We start from the raw sequence: 25,823 nt of genomic DNA on the forward strand, positions 1-25,823 counted from the left end.
GTTGTTTGTGGAGAGTCTGTTTAATTGTGGTTTATTTATTTTTCGCATATTTTCTTGTTCATTAACATGACCTGTTGAATGTGTAAGAAAAATTGTATTTCTTTTAAAATGTATGGCTCTTACCTTTCCTCCTTTTGTCCATTTCCTTAAAGTGATAAATCTCCTGTTTATTCCCTCAGAACTAGCTGGAATGAGGTGTCCACTTTGAAGAAAGGATTAGAGCCCAGTGCTGTGACCCTCAAACTCTAGCTGTGTCTCCTCTATACTTACTGAATTTATTAGGTAGTTCCTTTAAAGTAATAATGGGTAAAACAGTTCTGAGATCACTTTCTCTTCTCCCCCAAGAAAAAAAGCCTGGGTAGAGAGGAGTTATTTAAAAGAGAGAGTACATCCTGCAGATAAAGAGAAAATGGCAGCCTGCACCATCTTAATTATTGTAGTTGTTATTTTAGCAATCGGGTATCCACATGCTGATTGTAAGCTTGGACTCAGTGTGCTTCATTAGAAAAAAGAAATGCAGTATTTTCACTACCCATTTGGAACAAATCTATTCATGTTACACCTTAATTATAAAACCTTTTATTAGACTTGAAAAATGCTGTAGTTCTGTTTTAATATGTATGTGTCCCTCACACGGTATTTCAACGTGCTATTAATAACAATGCTTAAGTAAATATTCTCTCTCATACAGTTCTGTATAAAATAAAAACTTATATATTCTGTCCTGTGGAATTGAGCTAGTTGAGCTCAGTATGATAGCACAATATTACTGCAGAGGTCAAGCTGTGGCATTGATGCGCAGTGTCATAAAAGCAGGGTGATCGAAGCAGGAGTTTTGCATGTTACCACTTACAGTATTACTTTGCTGCTGTGCATTTACTTCCATTCTGGCTGCAAAAAATGTAACTGTTTGTAAGGAATTTCTGACTACATCTGACAGCACCAAGGTGTGCTGCTGGATTTCACAGGGCTCGCTAACATGGTGTGTCTTGTCACAGCTCACAGAACTCAGCACCCTAGGAGAAAACATCGAGGCAAATCTGTGTGCACTTAATTTTCACCACCTGAGCTCACATTGAACCAACAACACAATTATTAATCTCTTGAATTGGTTCATATGTCTACCATATATTTTAATATTTTACTAGAGAAATTTAATTTCAGGGAAGGTCTGACTGCCCATCCAGTTCTGTATCATTCTCTTCATGAAGGAAACCTGTGATATTAAAATCCTCAGGATTTCAAGAGGTTTCGGTAGTGAAGGAGCTTAAGAAAGGGAGCCCTCACTTGACTCCTGGTGGAGCAATGATGGAGTAGAGGGACCATGCAGCTCCATCCCTCGCTCCAGCTCAGGTGCCCTGGCACCACAATAATGAACTTCATTATTCCTCAGTCAGGTGGCACCACTCCAAGTAAATGAAGAAATCACGTAAAGGACTGTTTGATGGGGCCTGCAGTAAATGTACCTTTAGGCCTAAAGGTGAAGACCTTAGTACCTGAGTTTAGGTTTCACCTTTCTCCTCCCTGAAGAACAATACTAGCAGAGAAATCATTGTTCTCCTCCTGGAAGATAAAGTCTGGTTGCCTGACTTAATGCAGTATTTGCTGTGTTGCACCTTCCACAGCCTCAAGGAAATACCAGGTATACATTCCTGAGCTCTCCTTCCTGTCCCCTCCGTAACCTTTGTAAGCAGGTGGTTTTTTACACGATATTTAATTTATCATTTGACCAAAAGACAAGCTTAAATTCAAAGTAAATATTAAACACTTGCAAAAATTACGTATAACTGAAGTTAGGGAGCAAACTCCCTCCTGACATAATTTTGCTAAGGATTGATCTAAATGTTATTGCTGCAAGTGGGAAATTCTGGATATATCTCCCCAAGAGTGACAGCGGCAAAAACCCCGTGAGAACCTACTGAGAAGCTTCCAATGCTCCCAACTCACTGAGGTCCTGCTGGAAACGTAACTCACTTTTTATTAGATTCTCCTTAAAAACAAAGAGATTAATTTCCCTCCTGTTTTCATAGTATAAGCTTCCACTATTAGCCACAGGCTAATGTGATGGTTGTACTGACAAGCTTTGTCTTTCCAGGTGTGGGTAATAAGATATGCTTGCAAAGACAGACATGGTAGATACCATGGAAAGGCAGTTTCTCGTTGCATGGCTATGAGCTCTAAGGGGTCTCAAGCCTACATCTATAAATCAACCGGAAATTCTCCTCTAAAAGTAGAGTTTCAATATGAGCAAGGTTTGTCTCCAAAGCAGTGACCCTTATGAAGAGTAAAATATCAGGAGATTGAAGACATGACTGGAAAAAAAGCTAAATTATTTCAGTTATGATGGAGGAACTATATTTGCATAATTTAAATTTTAGGGGATTTTTACTGTGTAAATAAAATGTAGAGAAATGGGGAAAAGTAGGAAGCAGGATATTTTGAAAATAAAACCTGTTTTCAGCACATACCTGCCAAGGTATGCTGCTGAATTTCACGGGGCTTGCAAACATGGTGAACTACACAGAAAGTAAGGTAGCTGAAATCATGAGGTGATTTGAAGTTGTCAGCATTCGTGACCTCAGAAATGTTTATTTTTTGATTGATCAATATGCATTCTAGAATACACTTATTTGTCAAACTAATGTGCCAAAAGAAACATGTGATATCACATGCCTTTATAAAAGAAAAACCCATCACGTTCACCTTTACTTTATCCCCATCATGAGGGGCTTGATATTAGCCCTGGTTTTAACCCTGGTGGGTAAGTATGCAACTTATCTGCTTTGATGAATTTAAAATTGTATATTCAGGAAAAGGTTTCAGAATCTGAATACAGTTCACTTGCAGACATGAACTTTAAAATGTTGTAGGAAAAACACTTTATTAATTCTTTTGTTGTTTAGGGAACAAAAGGCATTTAGCTAGTGCTGAAATAGAAGTTAATTAGAAAGGGTTATGCTATATGTGCAAGATGAGATCTAGCCTTTTATACCACAACACGTTAACATTTTGGAGTTGGTTTGGGTTTGTTTTGTCATTTCATGCCTCTATTTTTTTTCTCTTTCAGGGAGCCAGCATCTTAATTACCGTAAGTAATTTTCCTATCAACTAATATAATTATAATGAGTGAAATTAAAAATAGAATCTGAAAAGTATATCAATGTTTAATATAGCTTTACAACAGCTAATTTTGTTCAGGTGCAATGCAAAAATGAACAAATTCATCTTTTTTTGTTCCATACATTCTAATACAGGTAGTTTAATATGTTCTGTACCTTCTGTATAATATTTTATGGGAACCATTTCTTTGCAGAACCCGATTTCAGTGAAAACAAGGTTTATACATTTAATTATGAAACCATGCTTCTCAGTGGACTTCCAGAGAAAGGACTTGCAAGAGCTGGAATAAGAATAAAAAGTAAAGTGGAAATTAGTGGTATTGAGCCAAAACTTTGTCTTATTAGGGTAAGAAAATGTATTCAATTTGAAAGGTAAAATTCTCATCATACTTAGCTTCTTTTTTAAGCTTTTGTGAAGTAATTAGGTTTCATCGTGTGTTATGCTTACTAAGAGATAATGTAACTAACACTGTTATTTTTTATACAGTGCCCTAAATTCTATTTGCACTTTGCCAGGTAATTCTCAGCTCAAGCCAGCCTTGGGCTTGAAGGATTTCTTCTGCTTTGTGGTCAGGGAGACAATGGAATGTAATTTGAAATGCACAATAATTTATTACTGGATCAATCAAATTGTTCCGAACTATACAACCTAGGATTATTTAATCAACTGATTTCATAACCAGCAGACAAAAGTCAATAAAACATGCCACAGTAGTTGCATGTGATTCAATATTTAGCATAATTAATGTCATCTGGTAGCTTCTTTTTCTGAAGGGTCCTGAGTGACATTCTTTTCATCCTCAGTTGTATATTTTTACTGCATGCAGAGTAGTTACTAAGGGTTTTGATTATGTGAAATTTACTTTTGCCTTTAATAGGAGCCTATCCTCACTTATAATGAGTGTATAGAAATGCACACTTCAACTGCTTTACACAAACTCCACTTAGTCTTCTGTATACAGGGAAGAAAAATGATCATTCTAAAAGCTTTAATTTGGCAAATTGAAAACTTTAGATTAAAAAGTGCAGTGACTGTCTCATAAATGCTTGTAAATGTTGTAGCCTTCCAGCCTGAATTAGCCTGCTGTTACTAGGTATTTTTGTAAGCTCAAATTATAATAGATCTAGATGGGAAACAGTTTTTCCATGACATTTGTAAGGGGATGGATTTCAAAACATAAAAAACAAGGAAATAAGAGTCACACATATGAAGTGGTGACTAGAAAGCTTCCCCATCAGAAAAGAGGAAGAAGCAGTCTTGTCCTTACCCCAGATCCTCCTTCATTCCTGCTTAAACAGCTCTTGGTGTGCCAGGGTGAGTCTTCACCAAAAATTGACTCCTGTTCTCTAAAACCTGCTAACATGATTTTACTGGCCCTACTGCATTTGTGAAAAGTTTCCATTTCAGAAATAATTTCGGGCAAGAAAAAGAGAAAAGACAAAAAAACACAACAACTTTCGGGGCAAGTTCTAAGCTAAAGGTAATAGTACATTTATTCCCTTCTTCTCTGGGAAAAGTTTATTTTGCTGCTGTTATATTTAAATTAGACAGTTTGGAGGGATGGTTCAGGGAATTAAACTTTCATCTGCAGCCTACTAGTTCACATTCAGCCCAAACAAAAAGCTCTGTTCCCTGGGCAGTTTCCAGCTGACAATTTTTTCATCACAAACCTACAAGTAAGAATTGCCAGCTGTGTTCAAAACCAAGCAGACAGCCTAAGTCCTGCCTGGGCCCCGAGGGCTGGGGAAAACTACCTCGCCCTGACCCTGCAGAGCAGTCCCAAACCTGCCTGTATGCAATATGCCAGAAGCATGTCCAAGAGGCAGCATGAGGGATTTGCTCTGTAACAGCCTTCCCTGTAAGCTTCAGTTACTGGGGTTGGCAGTGATCTCCACCAACAATAACAAAAATAAATATGAAAGTGCCGTCTCCAGTGATTTGCTGTATGAGAATTTAGTTTGTGTGGCTTTTTGAGAAACTAATCCGCATCTTGCACCACATTGCCAGCCTGAGGTGTCAGAGAAAAGTCTCTTTAAATTGTCAAAATGTATAGAAGGGAAGGGTCCTCCGAGAAACTAAGCTAAACATGCCTGTTCCCATGGGGTAGGAATTATTCAAGTTATGCATAGTTTAGCACAACTTTCTACTTGTTTGGATGTGCCCCAGTTTGAGGCTGGAGCATGAAGTGCAGAGTGGGGTTGGAGACAGTGCCTCAGCCTCTGGTTCCACAGCAAAGCGTGTAGGGAAGTACAATTTCTGTAGCCTGCTGTCCGCTGCTCAAACTAATTCCGTGTGTCTGGCTGGTCTAGAGGCCACGTGTTTATTAGTTTCAGGTTGCTGCCTGTGCTCTGTGACCTCAGTGAGGGAAATGGCAGAGTTCACAACAGGAGTTAATGATGCATTATGCAACATTAACTTTCTCCTGCAATTTCCTGCAGACCTTCCACACCACTTTTGGGTAGCAGCCTGCTTCATGTGGTTCTTCTCTGGCTCATTTCTTTGTACAAGTCAACCTTTGGCAATACGGATTGTCTATGAAACAGAATAGAGTGCAGTGGCTGTAGAAATACAGCCTGTAGAAATACTTCCTTTCATATATGGAAATACGTGTATTAACACTAGTTATGCTAAATGACAACTTCTAAGTTTCCCCTTTGAAGAGTTTTTGTGTTCTATAAACATGTATTTTTGATGTGATTAAAGCTCTAGATGCTTATTTATAATGAAAAAAAGTTAACTGGGGAAAAGAAATGAAAGAGGAATTGTATTTCCCCTTTGTTCTAGATTCACTCAATCGAAGCTGCAGAGTACAATGGTGTCTGGCCCACGAGCCCATTCTCTCGATCACTCAAACTGACCCAGGCCCTGACTGGGCTGCTCAGTATCCCCGTCAAGTTTGAGTACAGCAATGGCCACGTGGGAAACATTATGGCTCCTGATTCTGTCTCGGATGATGGGCTGAACATCTACAGAGGGATTATGAACGTGCTGGAGTTGAGCATAAAGAAGATGCAGAATTCATACAGTTTACAGGAGGTGAGTTTGGGGTTTGGCCATGGTGGCGGATCTGTAAATACATAAAATTTCACTTCAGAGTCTTCTACCGCATTTTCTGAATTCATCCTTGATATGAACTTCAATTATAAGAAAGACCTAAGTGTGGGAAATCATGATTAATTTTCATATGGGACAACATTTGATAGAGATGTGATTAAACAGGACAACAGAACAGCAGATTTTTAAACTGGTTGATGAAAGTATTTCAGAAAATGCATTTGCAGAATTAAACCCTTAGAAAATCTGGCTTCTAATTTCAGAGAAAGTAAAATGTGAAAGATGAAGCCTACATAAAATGTGAACACTGTATAAAACAAGCTTAACAATACAGTTTAATATTAACTTTAAAATAACAGTAATTTGACTTTTTCTACCAATCATATATACTTTAATCTCTTCTAGCTCCTCTTTTAGGAAGAAAATAGTATATATGTCATAACATTACTGTAACATCTTTGACAGTTGCAGTTGATGCTCTGTTGGAATTTCCACTGTTTTTCAATTTTTAATATATTAGTCAAGGTTAATCATCTGATATTACTATTCACCACAGAAATTGCAATGTGTTTAGTTTTTGTGAAACCATATTTACATTGATTAGACTACATTCAATTCAGAGATCAGCAAAAACCTTGAAATTATTATACTTTTATGTTGCTTTTATTGAAACTGTAGACCAGAGTAACCCTAAATTTTTTTAATTTATTTTTATGTAAGTAGAGTTGTTTCTGGGAAACGAAATGTATGATTTAATTTTTTTCATGCTGTTTGCTGCACATAAAAATCTGTGTGGTGTTGTTGGATATTCTGTGGCACTATTTTCTCATATCTAGTTTCACATCTTAATTCTTTCTAATTCAGTTAGCAGTATATACTACTCTCACTGCTAGGCAATAGATGTGACTTCACCTCCTAGAATAATTTCCAAGTTTTCCTTGCTTTTCTCAGACAACTGATTAATGAGTTTTGGCAGCCTTGCTTGACAATCTCGAGTCACTCTGCAAAGGAAGATCAACATTAGAAGTCCCAAAAATCTGAGCTGCAGAAAGGTTTAAAAGACAAAGCTGGGAAAGTGTACATCCCATCCTGTGGGTTCAGGGTTAGCCTATCTGAGCCAGCCATAAACTGCAGCCAGAAAGTTCACTTAGGCAGGAGTGTGCTTCATCCCACTAAATTCTCTGGGCTGGACATTCCCATTTGAAGTCTGGATGTCTCTACCACACCCTGCAGTGTGCAGAGCCCCACACTTGTATTTGCAGAGTACAAGTCTTTCAGAAAGCTTGGGCAATTCCTATTTCTAGCCTTTACTAAAGACACAGTGTCTCAGGGAATTCTGTTAAGCTGAAGATGAAGTGGGTATGTCTTGCCTCCTAAACACCACGTGACCATTTCACTGCTCTCACATAGCCCAGAGCTGGTCTCTGCACTAGCTATGCTATCCATAACAATAAAAAAAATCAGGAAAATAACTCTTCCTCCTAAAATGCAATCAAGCATTTTTTCTCTACAAAAATCTCACTGACTGTAGAAACTTAAAAGCTCTTATAAATGTATATTCTAAAAATATTATCAAAGAGCTCAGCTGAAACTGTGAACTCAAGAAAACCCACAATCAAAACGCTGTTATCCTGAAATTCTTTTTAATTATTGCTGGTCATATTGTGACAGATCACCTGATATTGCAAGGCCTGTTCCATAGGCATTTGTAAGCTGTCTATGAAAGCAAGTTTGGAGGGCAGAATGTCATCTCCAACCTTGAAATACTTTGCTGTTAAGATTTCATTCTGACTGGTCAAATTATTTTGGCACTTTTTTATTAATATTCCTCAAATCATATTTCATAATCAACAGCTCTAACTGAAAACTGTTACTCCCCTTTCCTGAGGCTCCAAGTGAAACTTTGGGGAGATTTAGTTCTCTCAGTGGGACTCTGATTTGGCTTACTGAAAACCTGTACATGTAAAAAAAAAGATGAAAGTAATGATCATCATGATTTTGCTTCTGGAGAGTATAATGAAAAAAAAGGTATTCATTTCTACTGGTAATTTTGAAAATGCAGAATTAAACAGGAAATTTCATGTGGTGAAGTGAAGCTTTGCATAACTTCTCTGATCCTGTTCTCATTTTTGCCAGGCTGGGATTGGAGGTATTTGTAATACAACATATGCAATTCAGGAAAACAAGAGAGCAAACCTAGTCTATGTGACCAAATCCAAGGACCTGAACAGCTGTGAAAAGAAAGTTCAAGTTGTCACAGGTTCAGCATACACTCATCCATGCAAGACCTGCCAGCAGGTAAATCAGAGTGGTATTATGTACATGTATTTTATATTCTTAGGCAGAACATTTGATATCCACATAATCTCTTCGTTTGAAATACTAAAAATGAGGGAAGAATCAGATCTGCTGTATCCAGTTGTCAATATTTTCTTTCTGTATGAACATGATCCCACAGAGAAGCAGAGGTCTCTGCTGCACACTGTCATGTACTGCAAGCACACTTGAGCTAGCTCAAACTAGCTGGCTTGGAAACTGTTAATTATCAGCATGAGTTAATTCACCTATTCTGTTGAGTGAAAAAAATACTCACAATGTCCACTTTCAGCTATTCAAGACAGGTACTGCTGCATTTTACTATAATCCTGTCTTTGAAATAGAAAAATGTGTGGTTTATGCAGCTGCTCTCCTCCTTAGAAAATGTGTCTCCTTCTCAAGGGAGTGACCAATTACTTATATTTGGGAAAAGGAAAAAGCAGCTAACACTTCTTAGCAGTAGAAGTAATGGAGAAAGGCAGCATGCCTGACCTCTCCCATGGAAGTGAGTGTGCAGAATTCACATTGATTGCTCTTATGGCCAATGAACAAAACAGCCCTGGATAATAAATGGGTTGAAGTGGGTGAGGTAACATCCTCTAGTCACAGAATTTCGAAGTTCAATAACTTTTTATTTTCTTTGTTTCTTTCCTTTTTTTATATTGTAAAGAGGAACAAGAATTCCCAGGCAACTGCTACTTACAATTACAAAATTAAATATGCACGTAGTGAAGCTGTAATTACACAAGCTGATGTCGAAGAAATCCACCAGTTTGCACCCTTCAATGAGATAACAGGAGGGAATGCTATTGTAGAAGCAAGGTACCATACATACTCCTTTAATTCAGCAACTAATTCAGCAACCCAGTAATCTGAGTAAAACTCCATAAGTGAAATAAATCCTTTACTTCCACAGCCTATTGTTTGCCAGTATTTAATTACATAAAATCCCAAACAGCTCATAAAAACAACCTTCACTGTTAGTTATAAACCTGAAACATGCACATCACTATCCAAAGTTTGTTAGCTAAACTTGGCAGGACTTGACTATTTTATTTCTCAGGGATATTTGATTTATGCTGTAAAAGCCAAAACAAATGTAATTCCATCTGAGAAATTGTGAACTAATATATTTGAAGTAAAATACTTTGAAAGACAGTTACTCAAGAAAGAGAATTCCCTGGAAAACAATAATGCAGTAAGAGGTCCTTGGAGACTAGTTCACAAGAAACCTAGATAGGACTTTGGATTCCTAAATACCATGGGCTGCTTGCAAATCTGCCATCAAAACGGTTTCTTGATAGGAAATTGGGTTTTATTGCAAAACAATTGGGCACAAAGCATGTTAAATGCATTTGCTTTTTTACAGCAAATTTTGCATATTTCATAAAGAAATTTGGGACAAAACAAGAATATGGTTGTCTATGAAATTGTGCTCCTAGCTCAAGCACTCAAACATTTAGTATTTGAAAATTTTTTCATCTATAAAATTCATCTACTGAAAAAAATTTCAGCTACCCATTTAATTGTGAGCTCTGTAAATAGGAGTGCCCTACTGAAGGGAGAGGTTTTTGCATAAATGTCACTGTGAAGAAGGTGTTCTTCAATCCTACCCTACAGCTGCTGTAATCTTCATTGCTCCATTATCTTCTGCAAGGATCTGTTGGTAAAATATATGGTTTTGGAAACAGCAACATCAGAAAGTTCATGTCAATAACTCCCTGAATAACTTCATTTATATAATGATCATGTTCAATTTGGCTAACCAAGCAAAGAAAAAAACAAACAGAACAGTGAAAGTGGCTTTTTTATCTCTTGCAATCAAGGTGTAGATAGACACAACTGCAGTGCTCTTACTGAATTATAGGTTGTTGTGAGTCACCTACAGTCTGGAGACAATGGACTTATGACGTTTTACACTCCCCTTCTGCAGCCTGTAGAGAATGTCTTCCTTAAGTTCTTTCTCAGCTCTCAGAAGGGTAGTACCTTTACTTTTCCCATTTTCTCTGCATTTTTATCATTACCCAGCTGAAGGGGACAAATATAAGATAGTTGGGAAGATGTGAATATCTCACTCAAGTCTTCAGGAGTTATTTCCACAATGCATTCTCTGTTTAAAAAAAAAAAAAAACCTATCAAGGCCTTAAAACACCTGGATCTGAGTTTTCAGGCCTGTTCAGTATAAGACTCTTGTAGCACATTTCAAGGCCAAGAGAGGTTTTGCTATTGTTTCACCACTTTAATCCTATCTTTAGCACTCACTTTCTCTTCTCTTCAGAATATAACATTTTCCCATCTATTCTAGGCAGCTATATCACTTCCCAAAACAATGAAAATGAAGACATAATAGATGCATCATGATTTGAAGGGGAAGTTAAATCTGAACAAGTGTACCTGATGTTATACTTTCTGACCCAAATGCCCTTTCAATAATATTGTACAAAATGTCAAGAGATAAAAAATCTCTGCTGATTCTGTAGCGATTTCTATTCAAATTCTTGAATTCTTGAAAGCTGCTTGTCTGTAAAGCAGCTATATGCTATTTTTCTGCAGCCGTTCTCTGCAATCCATATGGAAGGAGCGAATAGAAATGATACAGAAGATCATAGAGATTCCAAAATAAACACACCAATTTTCTGCAGAGATTTTGAGATACTCTGTAGTACAGCAATATTGCTTTTGGAATGTTTTCAGTTGTTCAGTACAAATGCCTGACTTTATTATAGTGTCCTAAATGACCCATTTTAAACATAATTGGTAGGATAGGTTGCATATCTTTAGCTGAAAATGTAAAAAGATAGCAAATATTTGTAGAGACAGTCTCTCAATGAAATTATCCTTAATAACAAATGATGAAGGTTTGTTGCTTCTTAAAAAGTTTTCAGAAGGTTGAGCACTTTTCGAAAGACTAATCCTGAATGTATGTGGCCCTTTTTGTTTGGTAAATCCAATTTAAAGCTTCAGGAGAACCTTCTTTTGTAGTCCCGAGGATATTCAGCTTACCAAACAAAATGGGGAGGGAATTGTAATAGTGCAAGTAAAACTATTGTAGCATTTCTTATTGTATCTAAAAACTTTCCATTTGAAGCTTCCAGGAGACACAGACACATAACAGCTTTTATGAACTTCTTAAAATATTTAAATTAAATTATAATTTCTGAGCAAGTTACCCATCTGTGTTTTTCTACAGTCCATAATTTACTCCTTAAGACGCAACACATCCTTCCTGTGATATTCTTCAGGCCACAGCTTCTCACCTCCCTCTTCTTCCATAAACTCTCAAGCCAGGTTATTCCCAAAGGAAGGCAAAGGCTGGCTCTGATCGGAGCCCCGCTGTGCAAGTGCATACCTCCTCAGAGTATGGTTCTGAGCATCGCATCCAAATGCATCTCTTTGTAAATATCTTTGCCCTGACAATAACAAAACCTTTTGCAGTTGTGGGGAAGTACAATTACTGGGGTTTTTTTTAGTTTGTACCCTGCATCTTGTGATGTTTTCTTTCTGGGGTTCTCCATTCCAGGCAGAGACTTGCTTTGACTGATGTGCAGAAGCAGAGGGCAGAGGTCCCACCGAAAGAGTACCAGAATCGTGGGTCCCTTCAGTACCAGTTTGGCAGTGAACTGCTTCAGCTTCCTGTCCACTTATTCAAAATAAAAGATGTGGAAAGCCAGGTAAACTCAGCCACTGGACAGATTCTTTGTTGGAGGTTAAAATCTGTGCATGTGGGATACAATGCATGTGAGCTTCCTGCATTTTCATCTTTCTGCAGATAGAGGAAAGCCTGCAAGAATTAGTAGAGGTGACCTCTGACCAGCTTCCCAGTGATGCACCCGCAAAAGCCCTCAAGCTTCTGCACCTCTTCCGTGCAGCAAATGAGGAGAATTACGAGTCGGTGTGGAAGCAATTCTCCAGTCGGCCAGCATACAGGTACAGGCAACAAAGGTGGTGCTTTTCTGCCGGAGAACCTCTGGAAAGCCTGTCTCCAGAGGCAGATCTGGAAAATGCTGCTTGTCTTTCCCATTACAGGCGCCACATTTTGGATATAATTCCTGCAGTGGCCAGTCACCGTGCACTCAGGTTCCTGCGGCATAAAATGGAGAGGCAAGAGCTCACCAACTGGGAAGTGACTCAAGCAGTGCTTGTGGCTCTGCACTCCAGCACTCCAACTCAGGATGTGATGGAGGAAGCAACGGTAGGATTCTCTAAACACTCTCTATCCACTCTTTGCTGATTCTAACATCTGTTGTATTTATTCCTTTGACAAGATAGTAAAGGCTTTGAAAGTATAAAGGTTTTATGTCCTCTAGTGAGGTTGAAAGGGCTTTGTTTCCTGGCTGTCTTAAGGGGAGGAGAATGCAAATCAAAAGGGCAAAAATTACTCCAGAATGAAACAGGAAATAAAGAGCCAAATAACCCCTGTCTCTGAGGGGTATTGCTGCATACAGTGGATTCTAGTTGCTCTTTTTCCAAATGTGCTTTATAGTTACATCAAATTAGTTCTCTGACTGTCTACAAAGACAAGGGAGCAAGAAATACATATTTGTTATATCCGTGTGTTTGTCCTAATTGACCTAGAAGGATGGGTATGAATTTGAGAAGATCTGTCAAAACCAAGGGAATTATGTCAATGTGAAGGCCACGTAGGAGAAAGTGTAATTATTTTTGCAATTTTTTCTATATGAAACCCTGTATGCAGAGTTTCATCCCAGTCTCAGATGCAAGAATTTATCTTTGCCTACCCTAGGTAGAGACAAGGAACCTCAGACCAGGGTTTTACCCTCAGCGAAAGCCATGACAGCCTGGTTGTTACTGTGTGGTGTTGCTCAGCTTCCCACACGAGAAAGCAGCGGGCTGATGCCTCCTGTCAGCTCCTACATTTATACAAAGTATTCCTGTCTGCCCAAAGCACTGAGGTCCATTCACAACAAATCTCAAATTCATTGTATCTACAGCTGAGGCAATCATAAAACATGATGAATGTTTCTTCAATAATGTGCATTTTTCTGTTCCATAACGGGGTGATTTCCTCCCTTTGGATTATAGCCTATGCCAAATTTAAATCTGAAACACTATAAAGGCAACAGATCTGCCTTCCAGATGTTACTTGGAATTGCTTTACAATTACACTATCAAATACAGTACTATCCACTGATTAACAGAAAATCCATCAACAAAAAAAATATCAAAAGCCTGGTTTTGTCTTTCATTAGGCAGAAACATATTTTTCAATAATGTTTCTCTTCATTAATGGGGGTAACGAACAACTGCCTTCTCCCCAGCTCATTGTAAAAAAGCATTGCCCGCGCTCAACCTCTGTGCTTGGGAAGGTTTGCCATCTCAGCTACGCCTCACTGTGCCACAAACAGTGCTCCTCATCTGACTCCTGCTCCGAGTGTCTCCAGGTAATCACATTGTTATTTATCATTTAAAAGAAAAGTTAAGCCTTGAGTTCTTTCTTCATTATTCAGAAAGCTGTATTTCACTTCACTGCAGTGTTTCCTTTGGGGAAAGGAACCCCAGTTGGTTAAATACAACATTTTTATCTTTAGATTAGCACACAAAAGAGAGTGAGAGGAAGAAGCAAACAATTCATAACACTTTTTATCTGAGTATCTCTGAGTGCTTTATTGCCAATTATTAATGAAGTCCCATGACATTGCTCAAAAATACTTTAAATACAGGTATTATGCATATTTCTAAATTAACTAAGTGACACAAAAGTCTAGGTTTTTGTCAGAATTAATGTATCCCAGCCAGAAGCAGAGCCCAGTCATCAACACAGACTATAAGGTTGTTACAACAGTAATACCCTCCCTGTTCTGCACTGCTTTTAATCAGCAGGCCTCAAAACAATTTGAGTAGTCATTAAATAGCATTTCCCAGTTCTAAAAACGCATGTCGTGGTTCACAGAGGCCAACCACTCAGCCAGTAACAAGAAAGGAAAGAGAAATGTGTGTTCAGTCTTTGGCACCCATCAATCCACCATCCCCAGTGAGAGCAGGGTGTTCCAGAAACACTGTGTGCCTGACATGATTTTTTTTCCTGTAGTACATAGGCATGGGCAACCTTCCTACACGTTGCCTGTGTTACAACTGCCACCAGTGCTCTCGAGCTAATTAAATCTGAGAAGCCCTATGTCAGAGAATGAAAATCCTTTCCCGAAGCAAGTGATTGTATAGGCTTATTCAATGAATTCAAATGTCCCTTCATTTGATTAGCTATATCAAGTAGACTGTTTCTGCACCATCAAGGGATCTCAAATGTGTTCTTTTAAAGTACAGAATCTGTATTTAAATTATTCTCTAATATCTCAGTTTCTTTTTTAGAGCCATTTGTTATCATTTTAAACTGTTATCTATCAGGATTTAGTTCTTTTCTCTTATTCAGCTTTCAGACAACTACTTCTAATCTTGCCACGCTAATGGAAGTGTGATCCAGTTGCTTACAATGAAGGCTGTAAAAAGATTTTTTGGCAATGATCTCATTTTCCAGCTATTAATCCACGCTGAAAAGAGGCTGTCATAGCTGGTTAAGGGCACCACCACTAGCCATATATTCAGGGATCTTCTTTAAGGGTCTGAAGGTTTAATTGTATCTGTATTTTTGCACCTGTCTTCAACCATGAGACAGAGATGCTCAAGCATCCTTGTTTCAGGGTTCCCAATTAACCCTGAGAGGCAGTGGGAACTAGGTCCTAGCCATTATTTTTTCCTTTAAAAATCTTACCTGATAACTTTAAGGTAGAGTGATGAAGAAGCTGTTCATTGCAGCTGTCTTGGCTATACTTGTTCTATGAATAAAATGTTCTATTCATGAGGGAAAAAAAGACTTTGAAAATACTTAAAATAAATGAATTGAACAAACTGAAATTATGGAAGTCAAACCCCTGAATAGGCTGGTGGATGGAATATAGATAAGAGCTGGAATTGAACTCAACATATTTGTTTTCATTTTTCAGCTTCTTCATGGCTTTGCAGGAGAGGCGTTGAGCAAGTCTAGCACAGAAGAAATTTCCCTGGCTTTGAAAGCCCTTGGGAATGTAGGACATCCAGCCAGCATCAAGCACATCAAGAAGTTTTTGCCAGGATATGCAACTGGTGCCTCGGATTTGCCACTCAGGGTCCATGCGACTGCTGTGATGGCCCTGAAAAACATAGGCCTAAAAGACCCCAAAATGGTAAGAAAACAAAGCTTCCTCCTTTGCCCTTGTGACTTGCACTCACAAGGCTGCTAATAATGGGTGATGAAGGAAAAACAGGTCTTTTTTTCAAATATTGCATTATTTTTCAAAAAAAAATACTTAGCCATTCCTTGTTTGGCATGCCTTGTTTCTTTTGACATTAACCTCCAATATTTCAGACTGCAACAAAAAAATCCCATCAAAAGGATACATTCATTGTTGATGAAGACAAATCAGCATTTCCATTGCAAACATTTCGTTTCCAAGGACATTAGACAGAAAACTAAATTATTGATCCAAATGTGTTTAGTACTACTTCACCTTTGGTATGTGAGAGAACCACAAAACAAGGTTTTCAGGGAATTGACATTGAATGCTGAGTGCCACATCTAATCGTAATTCAAGACCAGATTTTATTGTAAATAGACACCAAGGGCTTGCATCCTAATTACAAATTTACAGACATTGTGCGGGTTTAAGTCATAAACAGAGCATTTACTAAATGTGACTTGTGTCCCTCACTGGGATAATTATTAGATCCCACATACAATGGCTACACCAGCATACTCTCATCTACCACAGACATCACTTTACAATCATTTTCACTTTAAAGCAGTCTGCTTTTAAAAGGAAACCTTTTCAAGGTTTCCAAGATTTTGGTCCTGATGTTGAAACTTTTTGTTTTATATAAGTAAAATCTTAATATAAAAAGTAAAATAAAAGCTTTCATTAACTATTCACCCACTAATCAGTATCAGGGTTTCCATTACACTCATTTTTTGCATGTGACTCCCAGTTTGAGTGCACATATTGATCCACAGACAATAGTGAGCCAGCATATGCTTTTAACAAAAAGAATAAAGAAACAATTTAGTAGAGTGCAGGAGCTGGATGGGGAAATGCAGGGGAGGAAGGGAGAGAATTGCAAGGGTAGGAGTTAAGGTATTTGCTGGGGAAGAAAAAAAAAAACCAATTTGGTGTTTGAGAACAACACTGCATCTCTGATTGCTCTTTGGCCTGGCTTTCCACATGTGCCCCAGACCACTCAGTTTCATTTTCTATGCGTTTTCTTTGGAGAAAATTGATCTGCAGCAAGTTAATGATTGTGACCACTTTTTTCATTGTTCAAAAAGCAGTCTAATACCTGGTTTGTAGCTAGGTACACACCAGTATTTGGATTAAGCATACTTAATTCATGGCCTTTTTTACTGTTTATTTTGAAAAGCCTCGTTTAGGAAGAGGCCTACTGCATCTTTGTCACCTCTTATACATTGGTATTTGATCACCATATTCAAATTAATAAAACCAATCAGGGTTTTTCCAAAGTTTGCTGAAGTTTTCTGGATCATTCTTCATTACAGCTCATGGACGTGCACTCTCCCTGGCAGGATAGGGTTGTGCAGATGGTTTGCCAGAACAGTGGCGCATCATCCACACCCATTTTAAAGCTTAGGACCAAAGGCCTCAGTCCCCGCCCTGGAAACTGCAAATATTCCAGTTCAAAATTAGTCTTGGTAGTGAATATTGCTGAGGTCAAACACATCAACCACAAGTAGTACTGAGGAACTTACATTTATTGCATTAAATTTTGGTTTAAGCTGCCGATATGGCATAGAGATTTCTGGTAATAAATCAGGTTTTGTTTGTTTCATTCTAATTCTATTATTTAGCAGAAGATTCCCCAGAAGATCAAATTATTAGAAATAAGTTATACCTTTATGAGTAGGGATAAGTGATCACTGAAATCACTTCTCAGGTACGGAATGGATTCATGAAATCTTTTACCTAGAGTCAGATAGCTCAAAGAGGTGTAAAAGACTTGATGTAGAAGTTATCCAGTGAAGTTCCTCAGCTTTGATTGTGTAGGAAGTCAGACTACATTACCATAATGTCGCTTCCAGCCCTCAGACTATGAAACCAGGAACAGTGTTGCCATAATAATTAAATAATCCAAATTTTTACTGCGCTAGTGATGAAACAGATCATTCATTGGTGTTGGGTGGTTATCAGCAAAATGTTCAAACATACAGTAAAACTGAATATATCTATTGTTTTCAGGTCCAGGCTATTACCCTTGAGATTTTCCTGAATCACAAAATTCATCCTCGAATCCGAATGTTAGCTGCAGTAGTTTTGCTTGAAACCAAGCCAGGTCTTCCAATAGTGATGACATTAGCTGATGCTGTGCTGAAGGAGCCTAGCATGCAAGTGGCAAGTTTCATCTACTCTCACTTGAGGGCCCTGGGTAGAAGCACAGCTCCAGATCTTCAAGTGGTGTAAGGAAAATTCCTTTCCTAGAAGAAAAACCTTGTTGCAAACTAATTGAAACGTTAATGTGCTCACTAAACTTTTTCAGGGCTTCTGCCTGCAGAATGGCTATCAGAGCACTAAGTCCCAAATTTGACAGATCTGGGTATCAGTTCAGCAAGGTTTTCCGCTTCAGTATCTTTAAAGGTAAGATCCAGAAGATTTTGTAGAGAAATATATGCTGGTGAATGTGTGAAAAAAAAAACTGTATAGTATGAGAGCCCAGTTCTCCTATCCAGCTGTTAGGCTGCATGCTGTTCCTCCATATTTACCTATCTTCAGTGAAAAAACTATAATCTCAGGCTCTCCATTTGAAGAGTGTTTAGGTCCCTGTGTGTTTTGCATTGTACACTGCTAGCATGAAATTACCAGAGGGGTTGTGGGGCTCTAACCCTCTGTTTTCATTAGTCGGGGAGGCACATGCTCCTGTATCAAACACCATAGTCTCAGTGGTGCTTAACAATTTCATACTATTGTTCAGCACCAAACAAACAGAAGGGACCTAAATTACTGCTGAAGTGGATTAATTTCTGCCGGTGTTGAACACCTACAACTTCTGTTGCATTCAAATGTGATGCTAAATACTCTTCACCCTAACAACCGTGCCCAGTGAAACAGACAACTCTGAAAACATTCAGATGTGACAATTCATTGCACCCATGAGCAGCTACGTCAGGCTTACTGTCTAAAGATTTTTCTTGCATCTTCCTACCAAGATTCTTTACTAGAATGAGCAGATCCATGCATGATATCTGGAGACTGGCCAGCTACATCAGAGGGAGTTGCACATAAAAATGTAGTGAAAGCAGGGAAGGACCAGATTAGAAGACAGATTCTTGCTGGGCCACATTGTAGTTTTTGCTATTTTCCGTGTGTGTTATTTTTCTCAGTAGATTTTTTAAGCAACTCCCTTATGTAAATGACCATGACAGCCTCAGAAATTTGGCATATGTATCTGGCAGACTAGGGAGATTAAATCTCCAAACACAGTTTCCTTACACATGCTGTTTATCTATCAGGACTTGGATGTTTTTAGCACTTTTGTTATTCACTGGTATGTGTTAAGATTCTTTTCAAAGTAATCGATATTAAGAGACTCTGAAACATCTGAAATCCACAGGGCTTGAGTGTACAAGTACTTCTGCCTTCTTTTTAGAGACAGGGGTGTGGTTTGAAGGACTTTTGTAAATCTTTTTATTGTCCTGCCCCAGTTTTGTGGGTTTTACTTGACAATTTAATGTGCTCTATAATAGAAATAAATATAATACATACTGCAAGTAGCACAGTAAAATGCTATACACATGCTTGCTGCCTCAGTGATGGAGACAGCAAGTGCCCAAAGAAATACAGTCACTAATATACACCATGTGAATTTTGTACTACTTAGAATACATTCAGGGATAGATACATTTTCCATTAATATGAAGATACTTGTTTCTTGGTTTAGGTACTCATTTTGTCTTCTTATTTTTGCTTTTAAAATTAAGCCATCTAAATTTTCACACAGTGAGAAAGAAAGGTGCAATATGCATGAGGGATGCCGGCGTAGCTGTAGCCTGGAAATGCAGTACATCAGGAAATTGCTGTTACTTCCTGGTGAAGCCCATTGTCAGAAATTTGGCTACCACACCTCAGTAGGTCCTCATCCTGAAGAAAAAAAACAAGATCTTTTTCTCACACATGCTAAACTTAGACTTGGATAACTCAGCTAAATTAAGTCAATCTCCTACTACACTGGTATGGGAAGAGGACCCATCCTCCAGCTTTCTGATTTGATTTGTTTCCACTAGCCACAGGTAAAACGTGTTTCAGTGAGTCCATTCTGGAGGAGTTACCATAGTGACGGCTGTAATGCAGTACCTACCTCCTTGATAAAAACAAAAATCTGCCCTCAGCATCACAGATCTTTGTGGTACTAGATGCTGAATTTTTAATGACAGGCAATAATGTCAGCTGAATCTACCTCTAATCTGGAATTTGTCACACACGACCACCACAAATAGTGCTTCATGCTCTACACATTGCTACTGAAATCAAAGGGGTGACCCAGGTTCTTCTCAGTGTGAGGACTGAGAGAATCTGACTCTCAGTATGCACAGATTCATATATTTAAATGTGGACTAATGCTTATATTTACAAAAGACTGCTTTCTTTGCTCACTAAGTTTTCTTTCCCTCATCTTTGGGGCAAGACACTTAATCAGATATATGCAGGTGTCATCAAACTCTCACAGTGATGCAGCAAATATATTCTTAGATCATTAGCACTGTGTAATGCCTGAGGTATGGAAAATATTGCTGCTGTCTTCAAGTCAATGAATTCTATACAATCATTTAATCATTTATAAGCAGTACTTCTTATTAAGTATCAGGAAGTACCACGGAGTTTTTAACTAACAGTTTTTGTGGTTAGAACATAAAAGATAGCTTTAACAACTTCAGTAAAAGTATTGTGTCTTAGTTTTAGTGTCCTGTCCATGAAGCATCTACGATTGCTCTGGCTAAGCTCATTCAGAGAAAAACTAGTCTTCACATTGCCAAGTTTCCTGTCAACTCACTAGTAATGTCCCAGTGTGGCATCATTTTTCTTTTTTATTTTTTGTAGGATCACCATTACTATCTACTGAATGTTCTCCACTTATTCCTCTGTCCAAAGTGGGGTGGCATAAATACCTGTGTCTTGATTGCATGAGCTGTTTCTGAACCTCACATGTTGTAGGTAGATAGTGCCCAGCGTTTTGGATAGACCAGCAGATTCCTACAGCAAAACAGTGAAGGCACTGTAGTAAAATTACAGTTCATACATACTTCCTTATCCTCCAAATGGTGTAGGAACAGGGGAGGAGGGCTAGAAGGAAGCACAGCAAGGGTGCCTACATTTCCTGTCAGCCTTGTTCCTCTTGAAACCTAAGGAATCTTAGAAAAGCTGTAGAATTACTTTAACTCATAAAACAGGACAGGATATAACTGTGCCAAGACCCAGAAGAATTCCTGACTGTGCTCTGCACTGATTATCGGTACCTAAGAACATTATAGATGATAAATCTAAGTAGAGACATAAAGAGAAACAAATTGTTTGCTCAAAGTTCACTCAATAGTTAACAATAATTTAACAATTGGTGCATTTCATGTGAGGGTTACAGCACTTGGAACTAGATGTATTAAATTGCTTCTGAGTCATTTGAGAGACAAATCTATAGCTCACCATCTGTCCTTACAGGACATCTGTATCACTTTCCCTAAACTATTAGCAAAGGAGGCAAATCTGTTTTCATTTCTCATCTCCTTTGTCAAGGTGCCCTAAATGATGTCTCATAAAAGCATTTCATAAGCTGATTTTACAGAGTGTGACGGGATGTAAATGATATGGACAGGCATATTTTCTGTACTTGGGTAAGCTCAAGAGGTGGGCCCATAGGAATCTCTGGAGGTTTAACAAGACCAAGTGCAGGATGCTGCACGTGGGTCAGGGCAGCCCTCCACATAAATCCAGGCTGAGAATGAACAGATCAAAAGAGCCTTGCCAAGAAGGACTCAAGGTGCTGGAGAGGGAGAGTCTGGACCTGAGCCAGCATGTGCACTTGCAGCCCAGAACGGCAATCATGTCCTGGGTTTCAGCAAAAGAAGCCTGACAAGGGAGGAGATTCCGCGCTTCTCCTCCGTTCTTGTGAGACCCCACCTGCAGTGCTGCATCCAGCTCTGGGGTCCCCAGCACAGCAAGGACATAAACCTGTTGGAGCAAGTCTTAAGGAGGACCAGCAAGATGATCAGATGGATTGAACACCTCTCCTATGAGAAAGGCTAAGAGAACTGGGATTGTTCAGTCTGGAGAAGAGGCAGCTTTGGGGTGACCTAACTGTGGCCTTCCAGCACCTGAAGGGAGCATGCAAGAGACCTGGAGAGAGGCTTTACACAGAGGCATGGAGTGACAGGATAAGGGGGAATGGATTCAAACTCAAAGGGAGTAGGTTTATATTAGATATTAGGAAAAAATTCTTTACTGTGAGGGTTATGAGACACTGGCAGAGGTTGCCCAGAGAAGTTGTGGACACCCCAGTTCTGGAACTGTTCAAGACCAGGTTGGATTCAGCTTTGAGCAAATTGGTTTACAGGAGGGAGCCCATGCCCATGGCAGGGAGTTGGAACTAGATTATCCTTGAGGTCCCTTTCAACCCAAACCGTAATAAGATTCTATGATATAGTAGAAGCAACTGAAAAATGGCATAACCACCATACAATCAGTGAGATTATAGCTTTGCCCATTATTAGTTAAAAAATGCAGAATATTCTGTTTATAACTGTTATATAACATCAGTTTTATAGCTGGGTTTTCTGGCCTTGCTCATATGATGCTGATTATTAAATTAGTAAACAGATATGATCTGCACACTCTGACCTAGAAACTAACTGTGCTGTGTCTTACTGCCTATTTATCTGCAGATTTCCTTATGAGTGGGCTGGCAGCTAAATATTTGGTATTGAATAATGCGGGTACCTTAATTCCAACTGTGGCAATGTCTCAGCTGAGGACACATTTCCTTGGAAGAGTGGCTGATCCTTGGGAGGTAATTCAGCCTACCCACAGTTTGCCCTCTAATCCCTTTTTACAACCATCATCCAACTGGTATTTGTACTTTACTTCTTCCCACAGGTGGGAATAACAGTTGAAGGACTGCAGGAGATATTTGCTAAAGGTTACTCTCCTGAGAGGGACTGGGAGACAGACTATGACTTCAAGAAAATCCTGAAAACGGTAAATTCTGAGGGAAAATAAAATCTCATATTGCTTTCTCAAATACTATGAAGAATCAGGCTTTTTTCATCTTTTCACACAGCTCTCTGACTGGAAGGCATTCTCCAGTGACAAACCTTTTGCATCAGGTTACTTGAAGATGTTTGGCCAAGAGTTGTTTTTTGGTGGACTTGATAAAAACGCCATCCAAAATGCACTGCAGGTATCATTTTTAAAGCACCACTACCCAAGCATCAAAAGCTCTAAAATACTGTTACTTTCATACATTCTCTCCTTTTTTAAATTCATGGTTGAGTTTTTGTCTCTAGTATTAATCAAGGCAAATAAGGTCAAGCTTTGATCAGGGTTATTTACAATCATTGCTGGCAGAATTTCCCCTGAGGCATAGTTAATGACACGGATCATGATATTCAAGTTCTGCTTATTTAGACATGTTGAACTCTGTAATTGCAGGCATGGTATGGATCTGATGAAAAAATCCCTTCATTAAGGAGAATAATCAGTAGCCTCCAAAGTGGTGTAGGGAGGCAGTGGACCAAAGCTCTCCTGTCCTCTGAGATCCGTCGCATTGTGCCCACCTGCACCGGCTTCCCAACAGAGACCAGCTTCTATTACTCTTCTATCACAAAAGTGGCAGGAAATGGTAACATATCTCATTGCTTGAGCAATACAAATGTACTTTCTAGGACCAGAGGGCATTTTTAATGCTTTCTTTGCTTTCTTTGTAATAGTTCAGGCACAGATTACACCTTCTCCAAAGTCTGATTTCAGATTAACTGAGTTACTAAACGCCAACATTAGGCTGAGATCAAAACTGAGTCTAAGGTAAGTATTTAGTATAAAATAAAAGAATAGTATTTTCAAGTGACAGAGGCCATAAAAATTCAGCAGCTGTTCACTGCGTGAACATAATTATACCCTCACTCTACCTTTTCAGCATGGCCAAGGAGATGACCTTTGTAATGGGAATCAACACACGCACAGTCCAGGCAGGGCTGGAAGCACACACCAAAATGAATGGTCGTGTACCTGTGAATGTTGTTGCCACTATCCAGATGAGGGAAAAAAATGCCAAAATTGAAATGCCACCATGTAAAGATGAGACAAACATAATTAGCATAAGGTAAGACATAGCACTTAGTATCTTTCTATGTAGCAAAGCAGAGTCTTCTAAGTAAACTGAAATATATTTAGGAATCTTGTCTTTGACTTACAGCTTGGATAAGTGGTGTTGATTGGTATAGTTTATGTTTCTTTTAAATGAAGTGACACGCACTAAAGCTTTGCTTGAAAATATGTGTTACTTTCTGTGGTCTTCACCTGAAAATCCTCCTTTGGGCTATATCTCAGTTGTGGAGACCCATAAGCTATCTGAAACACAAATGACATAAAATTTCTATCTTGATACAATTATTTGAACTGGAAACACTAGGTAAGATATAAGCCAGCTGAATCCTATCAGTTAGAACAGTTAACCTGTCTATATTTGCATTTGATGCGTGTAGTGGTTTAGTCCAAAATACTCATTACTGTTTATCTTCTGTGACATAAGAATTAGGAGAAACACAAAGCAGGCACCAAACTTGAAAGAATATAAAGAAATTTATAAAGAAGAAAAAAAATTATACCACACCTTCAAAACTCTTCTCCTCCCCCTACCTTTCTCCCTTCTCCCACTGACAATGTAAAAAGACAACCCTTGAGATGTTCCGTCTGTTTACCACTTCCATAATAACCTTGTTCAGTTCATTTAGGAAGAGGAGTCTCTCTGCTCGCATGTGAGTCCCTTCCCCCAACTTGCAGCTTTTCCCACAACTGCTTTCGAGGGTCCACTCTTGAAGGTTTTTGGGGTACAATTTTAAGGTTGAGCTGTTCAGAAACAAAAGTTCTCTTCACCCATCTCTGGGAGCATTTCATCTCTAAGAACAGAAGCCTTTCTCCTTCCCTGGGAGCAAAGGGTCTTCCTCATCTTCATCTTTAGGACTATCTCTGGGAGCATCTCTAGGAACTGAGGTTTTCTCCTTTCCCGTTTGGAGCAAAAGTCCTCATCACTTCCATCTCTCCCTGTCCAAACTTCTCATGAAATTACAGCTGCTTCAGCATCTGCCTATCTCAGCACAGGTGTTTTTGCTCACAAGCACGAGTTGAACCTTCCCCGCCCCCATGCCTTCATGAAATTACAACGGGTACTCTGACATATCATAGCTTCACAACAGAATTTCAGCTTTAAGCATCTCCTCTTTCTCTTCCCTCAGGTTTTCAGCTCTTCACAGCACTAAAAGGGTTAATCTCACCCAGGCCTTGCAGCTGGAATGTGGCTTATTGCAGTGGGGATGGGGAGAGCCGAGCTGCTCCGGCTGCCCACAGCAGAGCTGGGGGGGGGGGGTTCCGCGGGTGGAACAGGGCCCATCGGCTCCAGGATGGCCATGGCCCGGCCCGGCCTGGCCCAAACAGAGCCTGGGTTGGGCCCACTGGCCCCCACACGGGGCCCCCAGCCACCTGTCCCAGCACCAGAAAAATGAGACAGATCCTCTGCCTCGGGGTTTCTATTCTTAAGTGTGGATCACAGAGGCAGTCACAATTTTAAGTGGCTCAAAGAATTGTCCATATTCAAACTGGCCAGCTGATAGGTTCTGTCAGGTCATAGAGGAAGCTGTAAGCACCCCTTTGCAAGCCGGGACTATGCCTGCTAACCTATGACAATGCCTTGAAGCGTAGAGGGTTTGGTGTTTCTTATGGTTTTACCTTGTTCCCCTGTGGCTGCCATTTGGTTTTCTTATCTGTTAGGTCTCCTTGATTTATTATCAGTGCATGCAATTACAATACACTCTGGAAAACTGTTGTAGCCAGATGCCAAACAAATGAAAACAGATGGAAATACAAGTGCAAAGAGTGGGAGGAAACAGAAAGTCCAAGGAATCAAAGCAGTAGACCAAACTTAGAAAACCTTTACACGCCCACACATGAAAAAAAACCTGAGAAAGAGAAGCTGAAAATTCATCACCAAGGAAAAAGCTTCACTGACAACAGAAATCGGCGATTATACAAACCACTGAAATGTTAACAAGTTTCTACTCTAGGAATACAGCTGTA

At 39.1% G+C, this 25,823-nt stretch overlaps 1 protein-coding gene across 1 annotated transcript in view; it reads left to right on the top strand.

Moving 5' to 3' along the window:
- Positions 1-2,721: 2,721 nt before the first annotated feature.
- The window catches only part of LOC116448095 (vitellogenin-1-like), a 44,439-nt gene continuing 21,337 nt past the window's right edge, over positions 2,722-25,823 (top strand). The window contains exons 1-19 of the mRNA XM_032118115.1: positions 2,722-2,761; positions 3,068-3,088; positions 3,314-3,465; positions 5,905-6,156; positions 8,311-8,472; positions 9,161-9,312; positions 12,011-12,161; positions 12,260-12,417; positions 12,517-12,682; positions 13,770-13,892; positions 15,450-15,668; positions 17,730-17,947; positions 18,028-18,125; positions 22,418-22,542; positions 22,629-22,730; positions 22,813-22,932; positions 23,184-23,373; positions 23,462-23,555; positions 23,668-23,853. Coding sequence (XP_031974006.1) covers positions 2,722-2,761; positions 3,068-3,088; positions 3,314-3,465; positions 5,905-6,156; positions 8,311-8,472; positions 9,161-9,312; positions 12,011-12,161; positions 12,260-12,417; positions 12,517-12,682; positions 13,770-13,892; positions 15,450-15,668; positions 17,730-17,947; positions 18,028-18,125; positions 22,418-22,542; positions 22,629-22,730; positions 22,813-22,932; positions 23,184-23,373; positions 23,462-23,555; positions 23,668-23,853 — 2,729 coding nt within the window. The remainder of the gene's footprint in view (positions 2,762-3,067; positions 3,089-3,313; positions 3,466-5,904; positions 6,157-8,310; positions 8,473-9,160; positions 9,313-12,010; positions 12,162-12,259; positions 12,418-12,516; positions 12,683-13,769; positions 13,893-15,449; positions 15,669-17,729; positions 17,948-18,027; positions 18,126-22,417; positions 22,543-22,628; positions 22,731-22,812; positions 22,933-23,183; positions 23,374-23,461; positions 23,556-23,667; positions 23,854-25,823) is intronic.

The sequence above is a fragment of the Corvus moneduloides genome, chromosome 9 (genome assembly GCF_009650955.1).
Source record: "Corvus moneduloides isolate bCorMon1 chromosome 9, bCorMon1.pri, whole genome shotgun sequence".
In the NCBI taxonomy this organism is placed as follows: Eukaryota; Metazoa; Chordata; class Aves; order Passeriformes; family Corvidae; genus Corvus; species Corvus moneduloides.